Below are 16,159 nucleotides of genomic sequence, written 5' to 3' on the forward strand. Positions count from 1 at the left end.
TCCCTGCCCCAGACTTCCTCCATCAGAACAGCTCATAGCTCCTTTGCACCCTGCACTTTTGGGTCCTGGGTCAGTTCAGTGTTGTCTCTTTGGAAATCCCTGCCCTTTCATAACCTGTCTTTCCAGCCTTCTGTCCCTTTATGGCTTTGACTTTAGTCATTTCCTATTTCTCTCTGTGGTTTTGTACAGATGAGGCCTGATGGGGCTTATTCTTTGATTCCTTGACACTTACTTAGCACTAGATATATACCAAATATTTCTGGTGTTTGTTTGTTTGTTTGTTTTGTGTGTGGTTTTTCAAGACAAGGTTTCTCTGTGTAACAGTTCTGGCTGTCCTCGATTCAGCTTTGTAGACCAGGCTGCTGTCTACAAATCTGTAGATCCACCTGCCTCTGCCTCCTGAATGCTGAGATTAAAAGTGTGTGCCACCACTGCCTGGCCACATTTTGTTTTGAATGAAGAATGAAAAAAAATTTTTTTTTTCCTGAAACCAAAGTAAATAGTTGAGGCATTGATTTCTCCAAAAAGTAGCACTAGCCTGTGGCTGACCCAGATGGCTGTGTGGAGGGGTGGGCTGTGGATCAAGCCCTGGTTCTGTCTACTGCTCACTTGCTTCAAGAAGCCACCAGGGAAACCATCAGGGGCTTAGAAGTGCTTATGTCTCTGTCTTGGCACCATGTCTGTGTTTCGGCTGATGGGCTCTGCAGGAGTCTAGACAGAATTCCAATTCAGGTCCCAGCGACATTGCTATCTCTCTCTCTCACACACACACACACACACACACACACACACACACACACACACACACACAGGTGCTAAACTCGCAGAACTTTAAGTCTACACATGAGACCAGGTATTGTATTGCTGCCTGCAGTCAAGGACTGGAGAGGTTGATACAGGGGGATTGGGAGTTTAAGAGTAGCCTGAACGAACTATCATGGAAAGATTTTGTCTCATAAACCAACCAGGAAAGGCTGGTAAGAATGCTCACTGGATAAAGTCAACTTACCACTAAGCCTAATGACCTGAGTTCAGCCTCCAGTGCCCAAGTGGAAAGAGAAAACCAACCCCTGGAAGTCGTCTTCTGATCTCCATATTGTGGCATGTGGGCAGCCACACATGTGCAAGCTCACATTCTCTCTCTCCAATTTTTTTTTAAAGTTGATAAAGTGCTTGCCCAGCATGTACAAAGCCCTGGATTCCGTGTGCAAGCATTGCATAAACTGGGCACGATGGTTCACACTTTTAACCCCAGGATTAAGGAAATGGAGGAAGGAAGATCAGAAGTTCAGGTTAGCCATAACCAGTTCGAGATCAGTCTGCTACGTAAGACTTTGAACCCTCGTGATCATTTTAGTCCCTCTGCAGTGTGGAAGGTTGCAAAACGAATTGTAATCCTAACAAAGAAGATTGGAAGTTAGAGAGTGGAGGTATGGGGGCAGTTCTACAGTGGCATGTAGCTACAAGGCGCTATCCCTGCTGGAGTGCCTGCTCTAGAGCTTACCCCAGGGTCCTGTGTTCAGTTACGGTCAGGCTCTGCTTGCTTTTGCAGTTTCCACTGTAGGCGGCGCCGAGGAGACTGCTCCCAGCCCACAGGGGAGAGGACTGCAGCAGAGGACACCTTGAGGGCCTTCGCTTGAGCTCCCCTGAGAGTCTCTGCAGTGTCGGGCTTCAGGTCAGACAGGGCCGCAGTGACTGTGCCTGCTAAGCCAATGTGTTAAGAGGGTCAGATGAGCAGTGAAAATACTGTATCTGCTAACAGAGGTGTTTGGTGTTATCAGAAAGATATGAGTCCATGTAATACCTGATTCCTTAATCTGATCAAGTTTATTTATATATATAGTCAAATACACACACTTGAAAGTAGTAAATACAGATTGAACCTCAAAAGATATAATTAGACATATATAATAATACAGTTAAGCTCTAATTGTGGGGAATTGGGAACAAGCACTTGTTTACACACCAAGGAAGTGACTGACTTATGACTTTGTGTACTTTGACACCTTTGGAAACAGCTTTTCTTTCTTTTGTCTTACTAGCTATAGCATTCTACCATTGTCCAATGAGCTTGACCTCAGATTCTGAGTTCAGTTTTTGCCTTTGTTTAAAAAAAACAAAAAAAACCCTTTGGAGCTGAGGACCAAGCCTAGGATCTTGCACTTGCTAGGCAAGTGCTCTACCACTGAGCTAAATCCCCAACCCCCCTGAGTTTTGTATTGTGAATGCTGTAAGCATGTTTTTCTGGGATCATTCCTCCATAGCACATTTCTTAACAAAGGGTGATCAGAATCCCCTGAGAGCTGGGAAGAAGAAGAGTTGTGTTTTCAGAATGAGCGACACACCTATTGGTGTCGACTTGGGGCCAAATGAGAACTCAGTGGGCAGAGGCACTAGCACACAGGTCTGGCCACCTGAATTTGAACTCCAGACCCCATAAATAAGGTAGTAGGAGGGAAACAACTCCATGAAATGTAAGTGCCTGCATATAGAAAATAATTTTTGAAATGTACTGGAATCTGAACTAGAACCTGAGAAGAAATGGGTAATGTTATTTGTGAGTGTCAAGGTCCCTTTCACCCTGCCATTCTAACAGATGACACTCACATGCCCTGATTTGCTGTTTTGGGAGTAACTGAGGAATGACTGTCAACTGGGAAAAAAGGATGGGTTTTGAGTCCTGATTACTATACAGCCATGACTAAAGATAGAAAATGGAGGGAGGAGGCTGGAGAGATGTCTCAGTGGTTAAGAGCATTTGTTTCTCTTGCAGAGGACCCAGGTTCGCTTCCTAGTATCTCAGTGGCTCACAACCATCCAAAACTCCACTTCCAAAGGATCCAGTGCCTTTTGACTTCCTCAGGCAGCAGGCCATGCACATTGCACATATATTTATGCATAGAAACACTCATACACACAAAGTAAATAAATCTAAAGAGCAAAGCAGCTTTATAGAGAATTTAGTATTGTCATTAGAATTGAAACTCAAAACCTGGCACCCACAGACTAGGCAGGAGACCTTTGGAGCATTCAAGTGCACTTGACACTCAATGGAGAATCAGGTCATCTTCATTAGAATGGAGGGTGGTGTCTTTGAGAGGCCAAGGGTGAGACTTAAAAAGTTAGGTTGAAAATAAAATACATATATTAAAAAAAAAAGTTAGGTTGAGTAATAAATAATAGTAAAACAGTAATAAATAATAGTAAAAATAGACACAGTAAAAGCAGTGGCCCTTAACAATAAAAGAGGCCCTTAAGCCAGCTTGTAACTGTAAAGTAATTTGTTTTGGGAAGCATTGTTTGACATGAGAAAGGACTTATGTTAGCAGATAACCCACTGTCTCCCAAAGATATCGTTCACATGCTAAAAAGCATAGGAATAGCCACAGACATTTAGGACTGTGCACAGGTTGGGGCTGGGGATATAGTTCCACTTGGTAGAGTTCTTATGTAGCATGTAAGAAGTCCTGGGTTGGGTCCCCTGTAACAAAATAAAGTGAGCATGTTGGCACATGCCTGTAATCCCAGCAGAGGCACGAGAATCATCTGCTACATAGGTAGTTCATGGCCAGTCTGGGCTATCTGAGATTTTCTCAAAACAAGCAAACAAAAAGTGTTACCACAACTTTTTTAGTAGGATACCAAATTTTTGTCTTAAAGTATTTTTTACAGAACATTAATGTGTAACATTGTATTATAAAACTTTTTCTTCTTAACTTTACTTGGAGGGAAAATTGTATTTTTGGAACTAGTGACCTAAATTAAAATTTAAACATCTATATATATAAAATGCTGTGAGCTAGATCCTGTACAAGTTGGGGGGGGGGGAGAGTGTGTGGGGGGGGCTGAGAATCATTGTCCATACCAAAGAGTGGCCTAGAGGCCTGGAGGAACCTGCTCCTGAGAAACCCTTTCTGCCTAGGAAAACACTAACACCTGCTCTGTTCACACCTGTTCTAGGGGGCCGAGGCGATGGTTCTGGAGAGTGTTATGTTTGCCATTCTTGCAGAGAGGTCACTTGGGCCAAAACTCTATGGCATCTTTCCCCAAGGCCGACTGGAGCAGTTTATCCCGGTAAGATTATGTAAATCACAGGCAAGAGGTGGACTTCGTTCCTCCTAGCAGCAAAAGCCTAAAATCCTGTCATTTGAAATAGTAAATGTAGGATTTATAAGTGTGAGAAATAGTAAGTGGGAGATAGCTCAGCAGGCATGAGCTCTTGTTGCTCTTCCGAGGATCCGGTTTCAATTCTCAGCCAGGTGATGGTGGCACACGCCTTTGATCCTAGCACCTGAGAGGCAGAGGCAGGCGAATCTCTGGGTTTGAGGCCAGCTTGGTCTACATAGTGAGTTCCAGGACAGCCAGAGGTACACAGAGAAACCCTATTTCAAAAAACCAAAAGGAAAAAAAAAAAAGAAAGAAAGAAGGAAAAGAAAAAATGTTAAGCCAGATTGGCTCATACCTGTGATTCCAGCAGGCTGAGGCAAAAGGATCACTCCAAATTTGAGGTCACCCTGAGCTATACAGTTGAGACCCTGTGTGTAAAACAAGCAAGAAGGCTAGGCATGGCGATACATCTTTAATTCCAGCACACAGGAAGCAAAGGAGTACTTGGAGACCACAGCCTGCTCTATGTCTTCAGTTCCAGGCTAGACAGTGAGATGCTGTCTTAAAGCAAGCAGAGGAGTTTCCTATAATGAGTGTGTTGTGTTCTGTGTTAAGTCTGGCAGCAGCTGCTTAGGAGTAGCCCTGAATCTCTTTGTTGCTTCATTTCTCTTGTGCTTGATTTAATCTTGTACTGTTTTGCTCCTTGTGGCCTTAGGAGCAACAGGTTAAAACACAGTTTAAGTGTGTAATGGGCTTAAACTACCTAGCTTTATTAAGTACCTTGTATGGTTCCAGTAGCCTAAGGACACATTTCTAGGAGTGTTCCTTTTGCTAAGTGTTATGTGACTGTAGTAGCGTTTTTGTTTTGTTATTCAAGACAGGGTTACTCTGTGTAGCCCTAGCTGTCCTGGAACTCTCTTTGTAGGCCAGGCTGGCCTCAAACTCACAGAGATCCATCTACCTCAGCCTCCTGAGTGCTGGGATTAAAGGTGTGTGCCATCACCCTGGCTATAGTGGCATTTTTGAAAGCTGAGTGAGCTGTCCTCAGAAGTCCCGAGTGTCTGATTAGTGAAGCTGATTCCCCGTCCATGTAATAATATGGCTTGTTGAAAATGCTGTAGAGAAGATTCCAGAATCGAGGAGATTGAGTTCCATGCATGGTTCTTAGTGCTAGGTGTCAAATACCTTCAGCTGTTGAGATTGACACTGGATTAGATAGCATCTCCTTCACCCAGAAGCTCTGAGAGAGTTGAGTGTTGTTCCTGTCCAACGCAACAGGAAACGAGGCCCTGAGGAATGAAGTCACACACCTAGCTCATATCTTTGAAGCAAGAATTTGAGCAGGATTTCTCTAACTGGGCAGCACTCCCTGCCCTGTGCCTGCTGCTTTGTACCTTCAGGGAGCCCCCACCTTGAATCCTGTAGGGGTACAGCTTGTGTGGAGAAGCCAAAGGATTCCCTAGACCACCCTGTGGAAGGGCTGTCAGGATGAGCCAGGTCTCAGGCTACATCAGCGACAGCACAATGTCTACAGCTTAGTGTCTGACCTTTATGTCCACATAGTGTGGCACATGTCTGCTCCATTTCACTCCTGGTGCTAAGGACACAGCAGGAGCAGTTGGCAGTCCTCGAACCTCCGGCTCCTCTAGTAGGATGTTCAGCTGATAGCACTGAGGACTACTGAAGACAGGCTATCAGTTTTGACAAGTGAGGAGGACATCAGCTGCAGCCATCGAGATGCGGCCACAAGTCACAGGAATGGTGTTTCTAGTTGATTGAAGGAGATACTTCTTCAGGTCCTCAATGAAATAGACCTGCTCCTCTCTGTGTACCCCACTCCTCTCTGTAGAGAACCATGGGACTTACTGGGTCATCACCTGTGGGAATGCTGTGTCTTTTTTTTGTAGAACAGGGTCTCACTGTAAAACCAGACTGGCCTTTAACTCACATATCTGCCTGCATTGGCTCTTGAGTTACAGGGATTAAAGGCATAATACTGCCAGGCCTGACTGCATGCCCATTCTTAAGAAAATTGTGTGCACTGGGTGAGACTTCAGTAACTTACCCAGACTCGTTCTTGGTTTTAATGTGGTGTGGTCTCAATACAATTGTTAGATGGCATGGGTAAATGGCAGCTTCTGAATCCCTTTTCCGTTTTAGAGCCGACGATTGGACACTGGAGAATTATGTTTACCAGATATTTCTGCAGAAATAGCGGAGAAAATGGCCACATTTCATGGAATGAAAATGCCATTCAATAAAGAGCCAAAATGGCTTTTTGGAACAATGGAAAAGTAAGTGTTGAGATTATTTGGTTCTCATCTCTTTTTACCTTGTGTCTTCGGCAGTAACAGAAGTGGGTGCTTCCCTTCATCTGTCAGGGTGGTCAGAGGCCCCTTTTGGTTCATTGGTGTGCATACCATCCCTTGTGATGTGTCTCATGCATGATAAGCCTTTCTTGCATGAATCAGTCAATTTCTGGACCAAGAAAGAAGACTTGTTTGCAAAATTGCTGTTGGCTGGGTGGAGAGCCAACCTCCTTGAGTACTGTAGGTCCAATCATCCCCTCCCTCTTCCCTGGAGCACAGGGATTCCTTGGTACTGGGACTGGCTGGAGTTGGGTGATTGAGTGGGGCCTGAGAATGCACCTGCTGAGCTTAGCTCTGCTCTTTGTCTCTCCTATGACAGATACCTGAATCAAGTGCTAAGACTTAAATTCAGTGGGGAGGCCAGAATGCAGCAACTGCACAAGTTCCTCGATTACAACTTGCCTCTGGAGCTTGAGAACCTGAGGTGAGTGTATCTACACTGGGGTGGTAAGCTCCTCATCTACAGAGTAAATGTTCTCTCGGTAGTAAGTGCTGGTGAATTGGAATCTGCCTTTTTTTTTTTTTTAAACTTCTTCCTGAGGCAGGGTTTCTCTCTGTAGCCTTGGCTGCCCTGGAACTCATTCTGGAGACCAGGCTGGCCTCATACTCAGGGATCAGCTTGCCTCTGCCTTCCTGCTGGGATTAAAGGTGTGCACCACCACACCAGGCTTTGGGGTGGGGGATAAGTTTGTCTTTTTAAGATTTTATTTTTATTTTCAAATCTTAACTCAACATCATCTGCAAGTATTTGTTCTTAGTCACAGAGTCATGAGCCCTGAATGTAGATGGTCAAGTGAGGCTTTGCCTAGGATGTGAAGGATGGGTGGAGGTAGTAAACTAGGGAGATGGAAGACATTAAGAATCTTGAGATTAGGGACTGGAGAGATTAGATCACAGCTGTCTGTAACTCCAGTTCCAGGGGACCCGACACCCTCACAGACACACACACACACACACACACACACACACACACACACACACACACACACGCAAAACACCAATGTACATAAAATAAAAATAAATAAATTAAAACAAAAGATTCTTGAGATTCTGCTGGGTGGTGGTGGTGGTGGTGGTGGTGGTGGTGGTGGTGGTGGTGGTGGTGGTGGTGGTGGTGGTGCAGGTGCAGGCCTTTAATCCCACCACTCTAGAGGCAGAGGCAGTCGGATCTCTGAGTTCAGGGCCAGCCTGGTCTGCATAGCAAGTTACAGGACAGCCAGAGCTACACAGAGAAACCCTGTCTGAAAACCCAAAAAAGAATCTTGAGATTGGTTTCTGAATGGAAACCCCTGTTGTATCCTCTTGGTGAGCCTGGGTGCAGACATGTGCTGTGCCAAGTGGAAATGGTACCCAAGACCTTTAAAGAGCTCTGACTTTATTTGGACAGGAAGCAACTGTCTAGCTCTGACACATGCTGTGAAGGAAACTACTCTGTGGTCGTCTACTCTAAGTCCCTGGGCAGGCTCTTGTGTAACAGTTGTATGTGCCAGGACAGCATGATTAGAGTGTGCAGTAGCAGTGGGGGAGAGTTTGCAGTACAGAGAGGCTGGATGGGTTCTCTGCTGAGACACACAAGATAGATGGTTTTCAGAATATGAATGTGTGGGCTGTGTTAGAATGCTGGCTCTGTGCTGGCCACATGAGTATGGGTGCACCTTACTGAACTAGATTGGTAACAGTGAGCTTTCTTTTTCCAGGTCATTGCTGCAGTATACTAAATCTCCAGTTGTATTTTGTCATAACGACTGTCAAGAAGGTAAGAAGTGCCATGGCATGCTAAAGATAAGGCTTATGTTACACTCAGAAGACCACTGATGAATATGTGTGATGCATGCAAGATGGTGGCACAAGTGTAACTTTATACTAAAGAAAACCCTCAGCGGGGCGGTGGTGGCGCACACCTTTAATCCCAGCACTTGGGAGGCAGAGCCAAGTTCTGGGTTCGAGGCCAGCCTGGTCTACAGAGCGAGATCCAGGACAGGCACCAAAACTATACAGAGAAACCCTGTCTCAAAAAAAAAAAAAAAGAAAGAAAAAAGAAAAGAAAACCCTCTGGATTATAGGAAGAAAAACAAGATCTCAAAAAAATGAGTAGAGTATTAGTTGTATTTATAATGTTAACATCTGTATAATAGAAAGATCTGGAATGAAACTACACGCATCAGTTGATGTGTAATTCCTTATGGTAGATATTTCTACTTCTTTAGCCTGCAAAGCAGAAGGCCCAGATCAGGTGGGTTCCGTGTAACTCTCTCCAACCACCTTCCCGAGAACAGGCGCACACACAGCTAAAGCTTTGCTCACACTGCTTCTCTTGAGAAACATCGCAGTGAAGACGCTGCTGTCCCAGAGTTTGACTGGATCGGTCTAGAAAGCACCCAGCCGTCCAGCTCCTTTGCCCACATTGTCTGCCTCCCTTACTTTGATATTCCATCTGCTGTGTCACAGGTGGCTGTAGTCCTGCTCAGCAGCTTTATTCTGTGTTGTTTTGGTTTTCTGTTTGTTTGGTTTTTTGTGGGTTTTCAAGACAGGATTTCTCTGGAGCTCAGGCTGTTTTGGAATTCACTATATAGACCAGGCTGGTCTCAGCCACAGAAATCCTTCTGACTCGGCCTCTTATGCTGGGATTAAAGCTGTGCTCTACTACTGCTCAGCTTTTCTGTGTTTTCAAGACTGCATCTTGGCATGTTGTCCAGACTGGCCCCCAAATCTTGAGATTAGAATTGTACCTCTAGTTTTTTAGTGCTAGATCAGTTTCTTATGAAGTCTCTTCATCTATAAGCCATTAATTTGAGCCAAAGTACTTTTCTGATTAGTTGGATCACTGCTTGGCCACTAGTGGGGTAGAGCAAGGTATAGGAATTTCAGCACCAGCTTGGTGCATTAGCCATACCCATCTGGTCCTGATGGAGGATGAGGTGTGCAGACCATCATCACCAAAGAGAAGAATTGTCTGAGTGATGGCCAAGTGTAGAAAGGATAGAAATGACAGCTTGCATTTATTTTGTTGTACAAGTTTGGGTGTCTACCCCATCCTCATTTTCCTTGCTGTTGAAAGCAGCAGGAGTATACTGCAAAGCCTAGAAACTACCTCCAGAGTTAGCAAAGGACAGGACTGCAGGACCATTCACCCGCTCCTGAGCTGCTGAACACATTAGTGGGGGATCTAGGGAAATGGGCTGGCACAGTCAGGCTGCCAGTCACCCACCTGCCTAGACTCATTGTGGAGAAACCTCATGGTGATTGTCCGTGGTCTTCTTGGGTTGAAACAGTATGCAGGGACAAATCAGTTGGATACCAGTTGGCCAGATGATAACAGCAGCCCAGTCCCACGGCTCCAGGAGATTGAGTTAAGGAGACCAGATTCACTCTAACACACTGTGTGAGGTTTTTGGAAAGTACTGCTCCAGACAGTGGTGAGGGTCTGGCTATGTTCTATAGGAAGCAGAGTGCCCAGAAGGACAGGGACTGGGGACAGATGGTCTTGGAGCCTCCCTGCTTAGAGTCAGGTCATCATGACAAAACTTGTACTACTCCGTCTGCCCCTGTCATGTCTTTAAGACCAAAGCTGAATCATTCAGAGCCACAATCACTCTCAGCTCTGCTGCTGCCCAAGGATGTGAGCCTTGTGTTTAAAAAGGGTCTTGTCGCCAGATGGTGGTGGCCCATACCTGTAATCCCAGCACTTGGGAGGCAGAGGCTGGCAGATCTCAGTGAGTTTGAGGTCAGCCTGGTCTACAAAGCAAGTTCCAAGACAGCTAGGACTTTTACACAGAGACAACCTGTCTTGAAAAACCAAAACTAACAAACAAATAAATAAGTAAATGTCTTGTCATCCAAACCTTTTGTAGGTAATATCTTATTGTTGGATGGCCAAGAGAATTCAGAAAAGCAGAAGCTGATGCTCATTGACTTTGAATACAGCAGTTACAATTACAGGTAATGTGTTACAGTCAAATGCTGATTTCAGTACTGTTTCATGATTGTGATACAAAGCAGTTTTAGGTACAAACAGCATACAGAGCCCAAAGGAAGGTGTTTCCCCTGAGGCAGCTCAGCACAGACCTGCCCATGTAGTTGGAGCAGACAGTCACAAACAGTTTGCCTCTCTCTCTGGACTGCCAAGATGGTTCTCCTGACATGAGGACTGATTGCCAGGGAAGCACTGTGCTCGGGTGCCCGAGTAGCATTCGGGTAACACTTTGGGTTCGCAGTCTGCTATGGTTCTGATGCTCACCTAATTGTCTTCTGTGCATTAAAGCTGCCACACTCTTGTCTGCTCCAGAAGCCTACTTCGGGGACCAGAGAACCCACTTAAGGGTCATTCAGCTTTTTAATATATTTTTTTATGAGTAGATATGTACATCGTGTGTGCGCCTAGTGCTGAGGGCCTGCAGAGGCCACCAGATTCCTGGAACTGAGCTGTCTGACATGGGCCCCCTGCAAAAGCAGCCAGTGCCCTTCAGCATTGAGCCCTCTCCTCAGCCCCCATTCAGCATTTTTCCTTTCTGCTCAGGCAGCCTGCAGGTCCTGTAACATGCCTCACATCTTATCTGCACTGTTTTCTCTTTCAGGGGATTTGACATTGGAAATCATTTCTGTGAATGGATGTATGATTATACCTATGAAAAGTATCCTTTCTTCAGAGCAAACATTCAGAAGTATCCTACCCGAAAACAACAGGTAGGAAGGAGACTCATTTGTATTGATAAATTAGCTTTGTGTGTGAGCTAGCTTTATGCAGTTAGGATTACATGCTCATTTTTTAGTATTTTACTTATATTTATTTTGTTTTGTTTGTGAGACAGGGTCTCACTGTAGCCCTGGTTATCCTGAATTCGCTATGTAGACCAGGGTGCCCTTGAACTCAGAAATCTACTGACCTCTGACTCCTGAGTGCTGGGATTAAAAGCCTGTACCACCAACCCTGGCACATACTCATTATTAAAAAATATTCCATATATTCATTTATGAGAGAAGGAGGGGAGAGAGAGTGTCTGTCTGTGTGTTTTGCTGGGGACTAAACTCGGGGCCTCTTACATACTGGATGAGCATTCTACTTAGCCACATCCCATCCCCGTGATAGGTCTGCTTAAATTATGGCAAAGAAGAGTTAGGAAAACCCTTTTGCTCATGTTAAAAACATCATTTTGGCTGGGGCTGCTTAGGAAGAGGGGGAAGAGGATTATGAGCCTGGGCTACACAGCAATACCATGCATTGAGTCATAGAGTGCTGTAGATGAGTGGAAGGAAGCACGTGGGAGCATGTAGGAGGCTCTGGGTTCAATCCCTAATAATAGAAATAATAGTGGTAAGTTTTTTGTTTGGTTTGGTTTGGTTTGGGTTTTTTTCAACCAGGGTTTTTCTGTGTAGCCCTGGCTATCATATAACTCACTCTGTAGACTAGGCTGGCCTGGAACTCATAAAGATTCACCTGCTTCTGCCTCCTGAGTGCTGGGATTGAAGGTGTGTGCTGCCACCACTGGGCAATAATTAAGTTTTGTTCTGCTGATGTGGAGTGCATACTGGACATCTGAGTCTATCTTTTGGTTACTTCCTATGCTGTAGACACCTGGTTCAGTCAGAGAGGTATTAGGCTTCCTGTGGTTCCTCTATGTTTGTCAAAAGCCCCACTTCTTAGGCAAATGGGGTAGGCTGAGCATCATGCTTATTTCATGAACCTGTGTGTAACTGGAGGAAAAGCTTTGCTGTGAGTGGTTCCTTTCCTATCCTGAATCTCAGGGGGAGATACTGGTTATAGGGAGAATCATTTCTTCTGGGAATTTCTTCCTGGGATTCTCTCATTTCTCAGCTCATCTCTGAAGCCTGGGTTTAACTTGATGGGGTTTGGTCCTCAAAGTGGGCAGGCGGGGGTGAGCAGGACAACTTACCTAGAATTTCACAGCTGCAGGATGGTGGCTCGATTGCTTCCTGTGAGGACAGATATGAACAAGCCACTGCTGCAGATCAGTCAAGGAGCACCTTGAGCCCTAGAAACTACCTCCACTAGAAACCCTTGGGAGAGGAGAGTGGCCAGAGTTAGCACAAAGGACAGGACTGCAGGACCACTCACGCGCTCCTGAGCTGCTGAACACATTAGTGGGCTGGCACAGTCAGGCTGCCAGTCACCCACCTGCCTAGACTCATTGTGGAGAAACCTCATGGCGATTGTCTGTGGTCTTCTTGGGTTGAAAGAGTATGCAGGGACAAATCAGTTGGATACCAGTTGGCCAGGGGCAGATTGTGGTGGTCCAAGACAGTGCGAAAACCATTAGAACAGTGTGCAAGTTTAAGGAAGTTGCTCTCTAGTTACATTTTTCTGACTGGTTGAGATGATGTAGGGGATGTCTGTCTCAGTAGGAGAGAGCTTGACCAACGTGTGCAGAGCCCTGGATTTGATCCCCATCACCACATAAACAAACAGGAGGAAAGATAGTATGAATGTGGGGCTCTGTCAGACATTAGCTCTGTGTATGTTGAGGTAATATAGTGCTTTTTTTTTTTTTTCTTCTTTAATCCATTGTAGTGTGTGGCCTTCTGGAGTTCTAGTTTTGAACTAGAACTATGTGTAAGGGTGTTTACTCTGCATGAATGTCTGCTCACTGTTTATGTACAGTGCCTACAGAAGCCGGTGAGGGCATTGGATCCCCTGGGACTAGAGTTTGGGAAGCTTGGAAGCTACCCTGTGGGTGCTGGGAACCAAATCTGAGTCCTTTGCGAGAGTAGCCAGTGCTCAACCACTGAGCCATCGTCTCCCTGAATTGTGTTATTTTGTGATGCTCATGTAGAGCCTTATGTAAACCCCACTTGATGAAAGCTAATGAAGAGATGCCGTGGATGTCAGGGTCAGAAGGCACCATGGCCTTGCTGTTCTCACTCTGGCAGCCTGTGTGATAAGCATGTTGTAGCTGTTAGTGTTTTAACCATCATCTATCCTAACGCAGTTAATTCTTTTTTAAGCTCCATTTTATTTCCAGTTACTTGACTGCATTCCAGAATGATTTTGAAAGCCTCAGTAGTGAAGAGCAGTCCGCCATAAAAGATGACATGCTGGTTGAGGTCAACAGGTAAGCTTCTCCTTGCTCTGTGGTAAGGAAAGCCGCTCCCAGTCAGTGGTGGTTGGCGTGTGTTTTGTACTGAGGCTGGAGATGGTGACATGGCTCTACTCATCTGCTGTTGTCCTCATGTCAGCAGGAGAGGAAGGTGTGGGTGAGTGGGTCGGAGAAGCCTCCTGCTCAGGGAGCAGCTTCCTGCTGAGTGCATAGGGCAGGTTTTTGGGAGCTTCTGACAGCTGGTGGCTCTGTATATTCTCTGTAGCAGAGCATGGCCACCCCAGTGCCCTGTGTGCCCTGGCCAGGCCGCTGGGTGATTCACACCAGTAAGCATTTCTGTGGTCCACAGTGGGAAGAGTCCAGTCTTCATATGGCCCCACAAAAGGGCCAAGGCAGGCAGTACTTACTGCATACGAGAGCTGCCTGGTAGCATGGTCATGGGTATACCGTGCGTGACTTCTTTCTTCCCTGACTGACCTCACGTGGCTGATGTGCTTCTCAATCTTGTGATTACAGATTTGCCCTTGCCTCCCATTTCCTCTGGGGACTCTGGTCCATTGTACAGGCCAAGATTTCATCCATTGAATTCGGGTACATGGTATGTTTCAGGGGCTGCAAGTGAGAGCTGTCATGTGTGAATGCTTGGCAAGGGCATTTGGTGACCCGGTAGCAACCGGTTAGTGTAGCTCTGGAAGCCCTTCGTTGCCTCACTTGAGGGCCATAGGTGCTGCTTGCCAGCTTCAGCCAAGCATAGCTGGGCCTGCAGCTGGGGCAGAGGAAAATCTGGACAGGTCTGTCTACTCGATTGCAGCCCTTTGGACACAAGGGCCACTAAGTGAAGAAGGTGATACCTCCCATGCTAAGGCTGTGTTCTTGTCACCACTCCATACTCCACCTGGTCACCCCCAGCTTTGCTGTCCGTCAGGCCGTCATCTGCTCTAACACTAGGGCTGTCTATGTTCTCGACTTTTTCTTGGGACAGGTCACACCCATACGAGGGTGGCTGTACTTTAGGTGGGAGGTTTGGTAATGATGCCATCAGGCACCAACAAGAGAAATTTGGATATTTAAAGCAGATTTGGGGGTCAGTGAGATGGCTCAGCAGGCAAAGGCATCTACCACCGAGCCTCCTGATACCTAGGATCTAGTACCCATGTGGTGGAAGGAGAACTGACTCTTGCAAATTGTTCTTGACCTCTACACATGCTCTGTGGCGTGAGTACCCCCTGACAAGTGAAATGTAATTTTAACAATCTGATTTGATCAGATGACGCTGTTAGATAGAACAGACAGACTTCAGAACAAGGAAGGGCACCAGAAATACAGATATGTTTTTGTTAGCATAGTGGTCCACAAGAGCACTCTAGGCACTTAGAGGTGGAGGCACAAGTCTCAAGGTGTTTGCTGTCTTCCAGGAATATGCCCAAGCCAGGTTCGATGCCTATTTTGACCAGAAGAAGAAACTTGGGGTGTGAATGGGATGACTCCACTCTTCACCACTGGACTGCAGGAGGCGGCTGCGCCAGGCCCTCGGTGGAGCTTTGCTGTGACCACTGCCCTGGGGCAGAAGGCCTGGACGTCTCACTACTGAGCACCGATGTATATGATACTACAGACTATATTAAAGTGGAGTAACATTTCTCTCATCTTTGTTTACGCTCTCACTAGGACTCTGAACCATGATTGGAAGCAGAAATATAGGACTATAGTGCAATAGCTCAGAACCCACCTAACCTGGAGGCCTTTGGCTGCATGGCGACAGCTCCCAGCCGCATATGGCCCCAGCCGGACAGAGCAGTGCCATTTGGGTACTTCAAGCACTGACTTAGGATATTAATGTGCTGCAACACATTTGTGACCAGGCTTTGTGGTGACAGTGTGTTGGAGATCCTTCTGAAGGGTGAGTGAGCAGACATGCTGTGAAGTTGGCGCAGCAGGATGAGCTGAGTCATGGGGTCTGTGGATGGGCAGACTTCTGGAGAAGCAGGGTACACTGAGCTACAGGTGTACATCTGCAGAAAGTAGCTGTAGCCCTCCTGTGCCCGTGTACTCGGGACTACATGGACCAGTGTCCATGGCTGGCCATGGTGTCTCCTACTGGGGAGGAGTGGTGGGGCCAGCTTCCTCAGCCTTTCTTTCTTGCCTTCCCTCTGCCTGGCCTGGAACTTGGGCATCTGCCCAGGACTCTCCAAAGCTGCTTCCCATCCGGTGTCACTGGGAGACAGCAGCTGTATATAGGGTACAGGGGTGCAGGTGGACTAGAGCTGTGAAATCCATGTACATTAAATACCCAATGGGATAAACTTAGAATTTTTTTTTTACTCTGAATTCTGGATTGTTTTGTGCACATATTTCTGCTACCACCGAGACTGTATTATACAGAAAAATAAACAACTTGAAAACCATCATCAGGCTGTTACCCTGCGTATGTCAAAAGCCTTGCTTTCTATGTGACTAGTGTCGGGTTGGGTATTCTCCTCATCACACCTCGTTTTCTGTGCCACCACACCACATGCTGATGTCTTACGGGTCTCCATGACTCCAGATAGCTAAGGTCCCTGGGACCTGCCACCCTCCCTGCTTCACCAGGAGCGGAGGCCTAGACAGCAGCCGAGGAAGCTGCAGGCGTTC

At 46.2% G+C, this 16,159-nt stretch overlaps 1 protein-coding gene across 3 annotated transcripts in view; it reads left to right on the plus strand.

Moving 5' to 3' along the window:
• The window catches only part of Chka (choline kinase alpha), a 49,026-nt gene extending 33,093 nt beyond the window's left edge, over positions 1-15,933 (plus strand). For all 3 annotated transcript variants that reach the window (XM_006980505.3, XM_006980504.4, XM_015999028.3), the window contains 9 exons: positions 3,961-4,074; positions 6,268-6,401; positions 6,796-6,900; positions 8,174-8,232; positions 10,328-10,415; positions 11,051-11,159; positions 13,437-13,543; positions 14,045-14,126; positions 14,944-15,933. In XM_006980505.3, coding sequence (XP_006980567.1) covers positions 3,961-4,074; positions 6,268-6,401; positions 6,796-6,900; positions 8,174-8,232; positions 10,328-10,415; positions 11,051-11,159; positions 13,437-13,543; positions 14,045-14,126; positions 14,944-15,003 — 858 coding nt within the window. In that variant the 3' untranslated portion in view covers positions 15,004-15,933. The remainder of the gene's footprint in view (positions 1-3,960; positions 4,075-6,267; positions 6,402-6,795; positions 6,901-8,173; positions 8,233-10,327; positions 10,416-11,050; positions 11,160-13,436; positions 13,544-14,044; positions 14,127-14,943) is intronic.
• Positions 15,934-16,159: the final 226 nt, after the last annotated feature.

The sequence above is a fragment of the Peromyscus maniculatus genome, chromosome 1 (assembly GCF_049852395.1).
Source record: "Peromyscus maniculatus bairdii isolate BWxNUB_F1_BW_parent chromosome 1, HU_Pman_BW_mat_3.1, whole genome shotgun sequence".
NCBI lineage: Eukaryota > Metazoa > Chordata > Mammalia > Rodentia > Cricetidae > Peromyscus > Peromyscus maniculatus.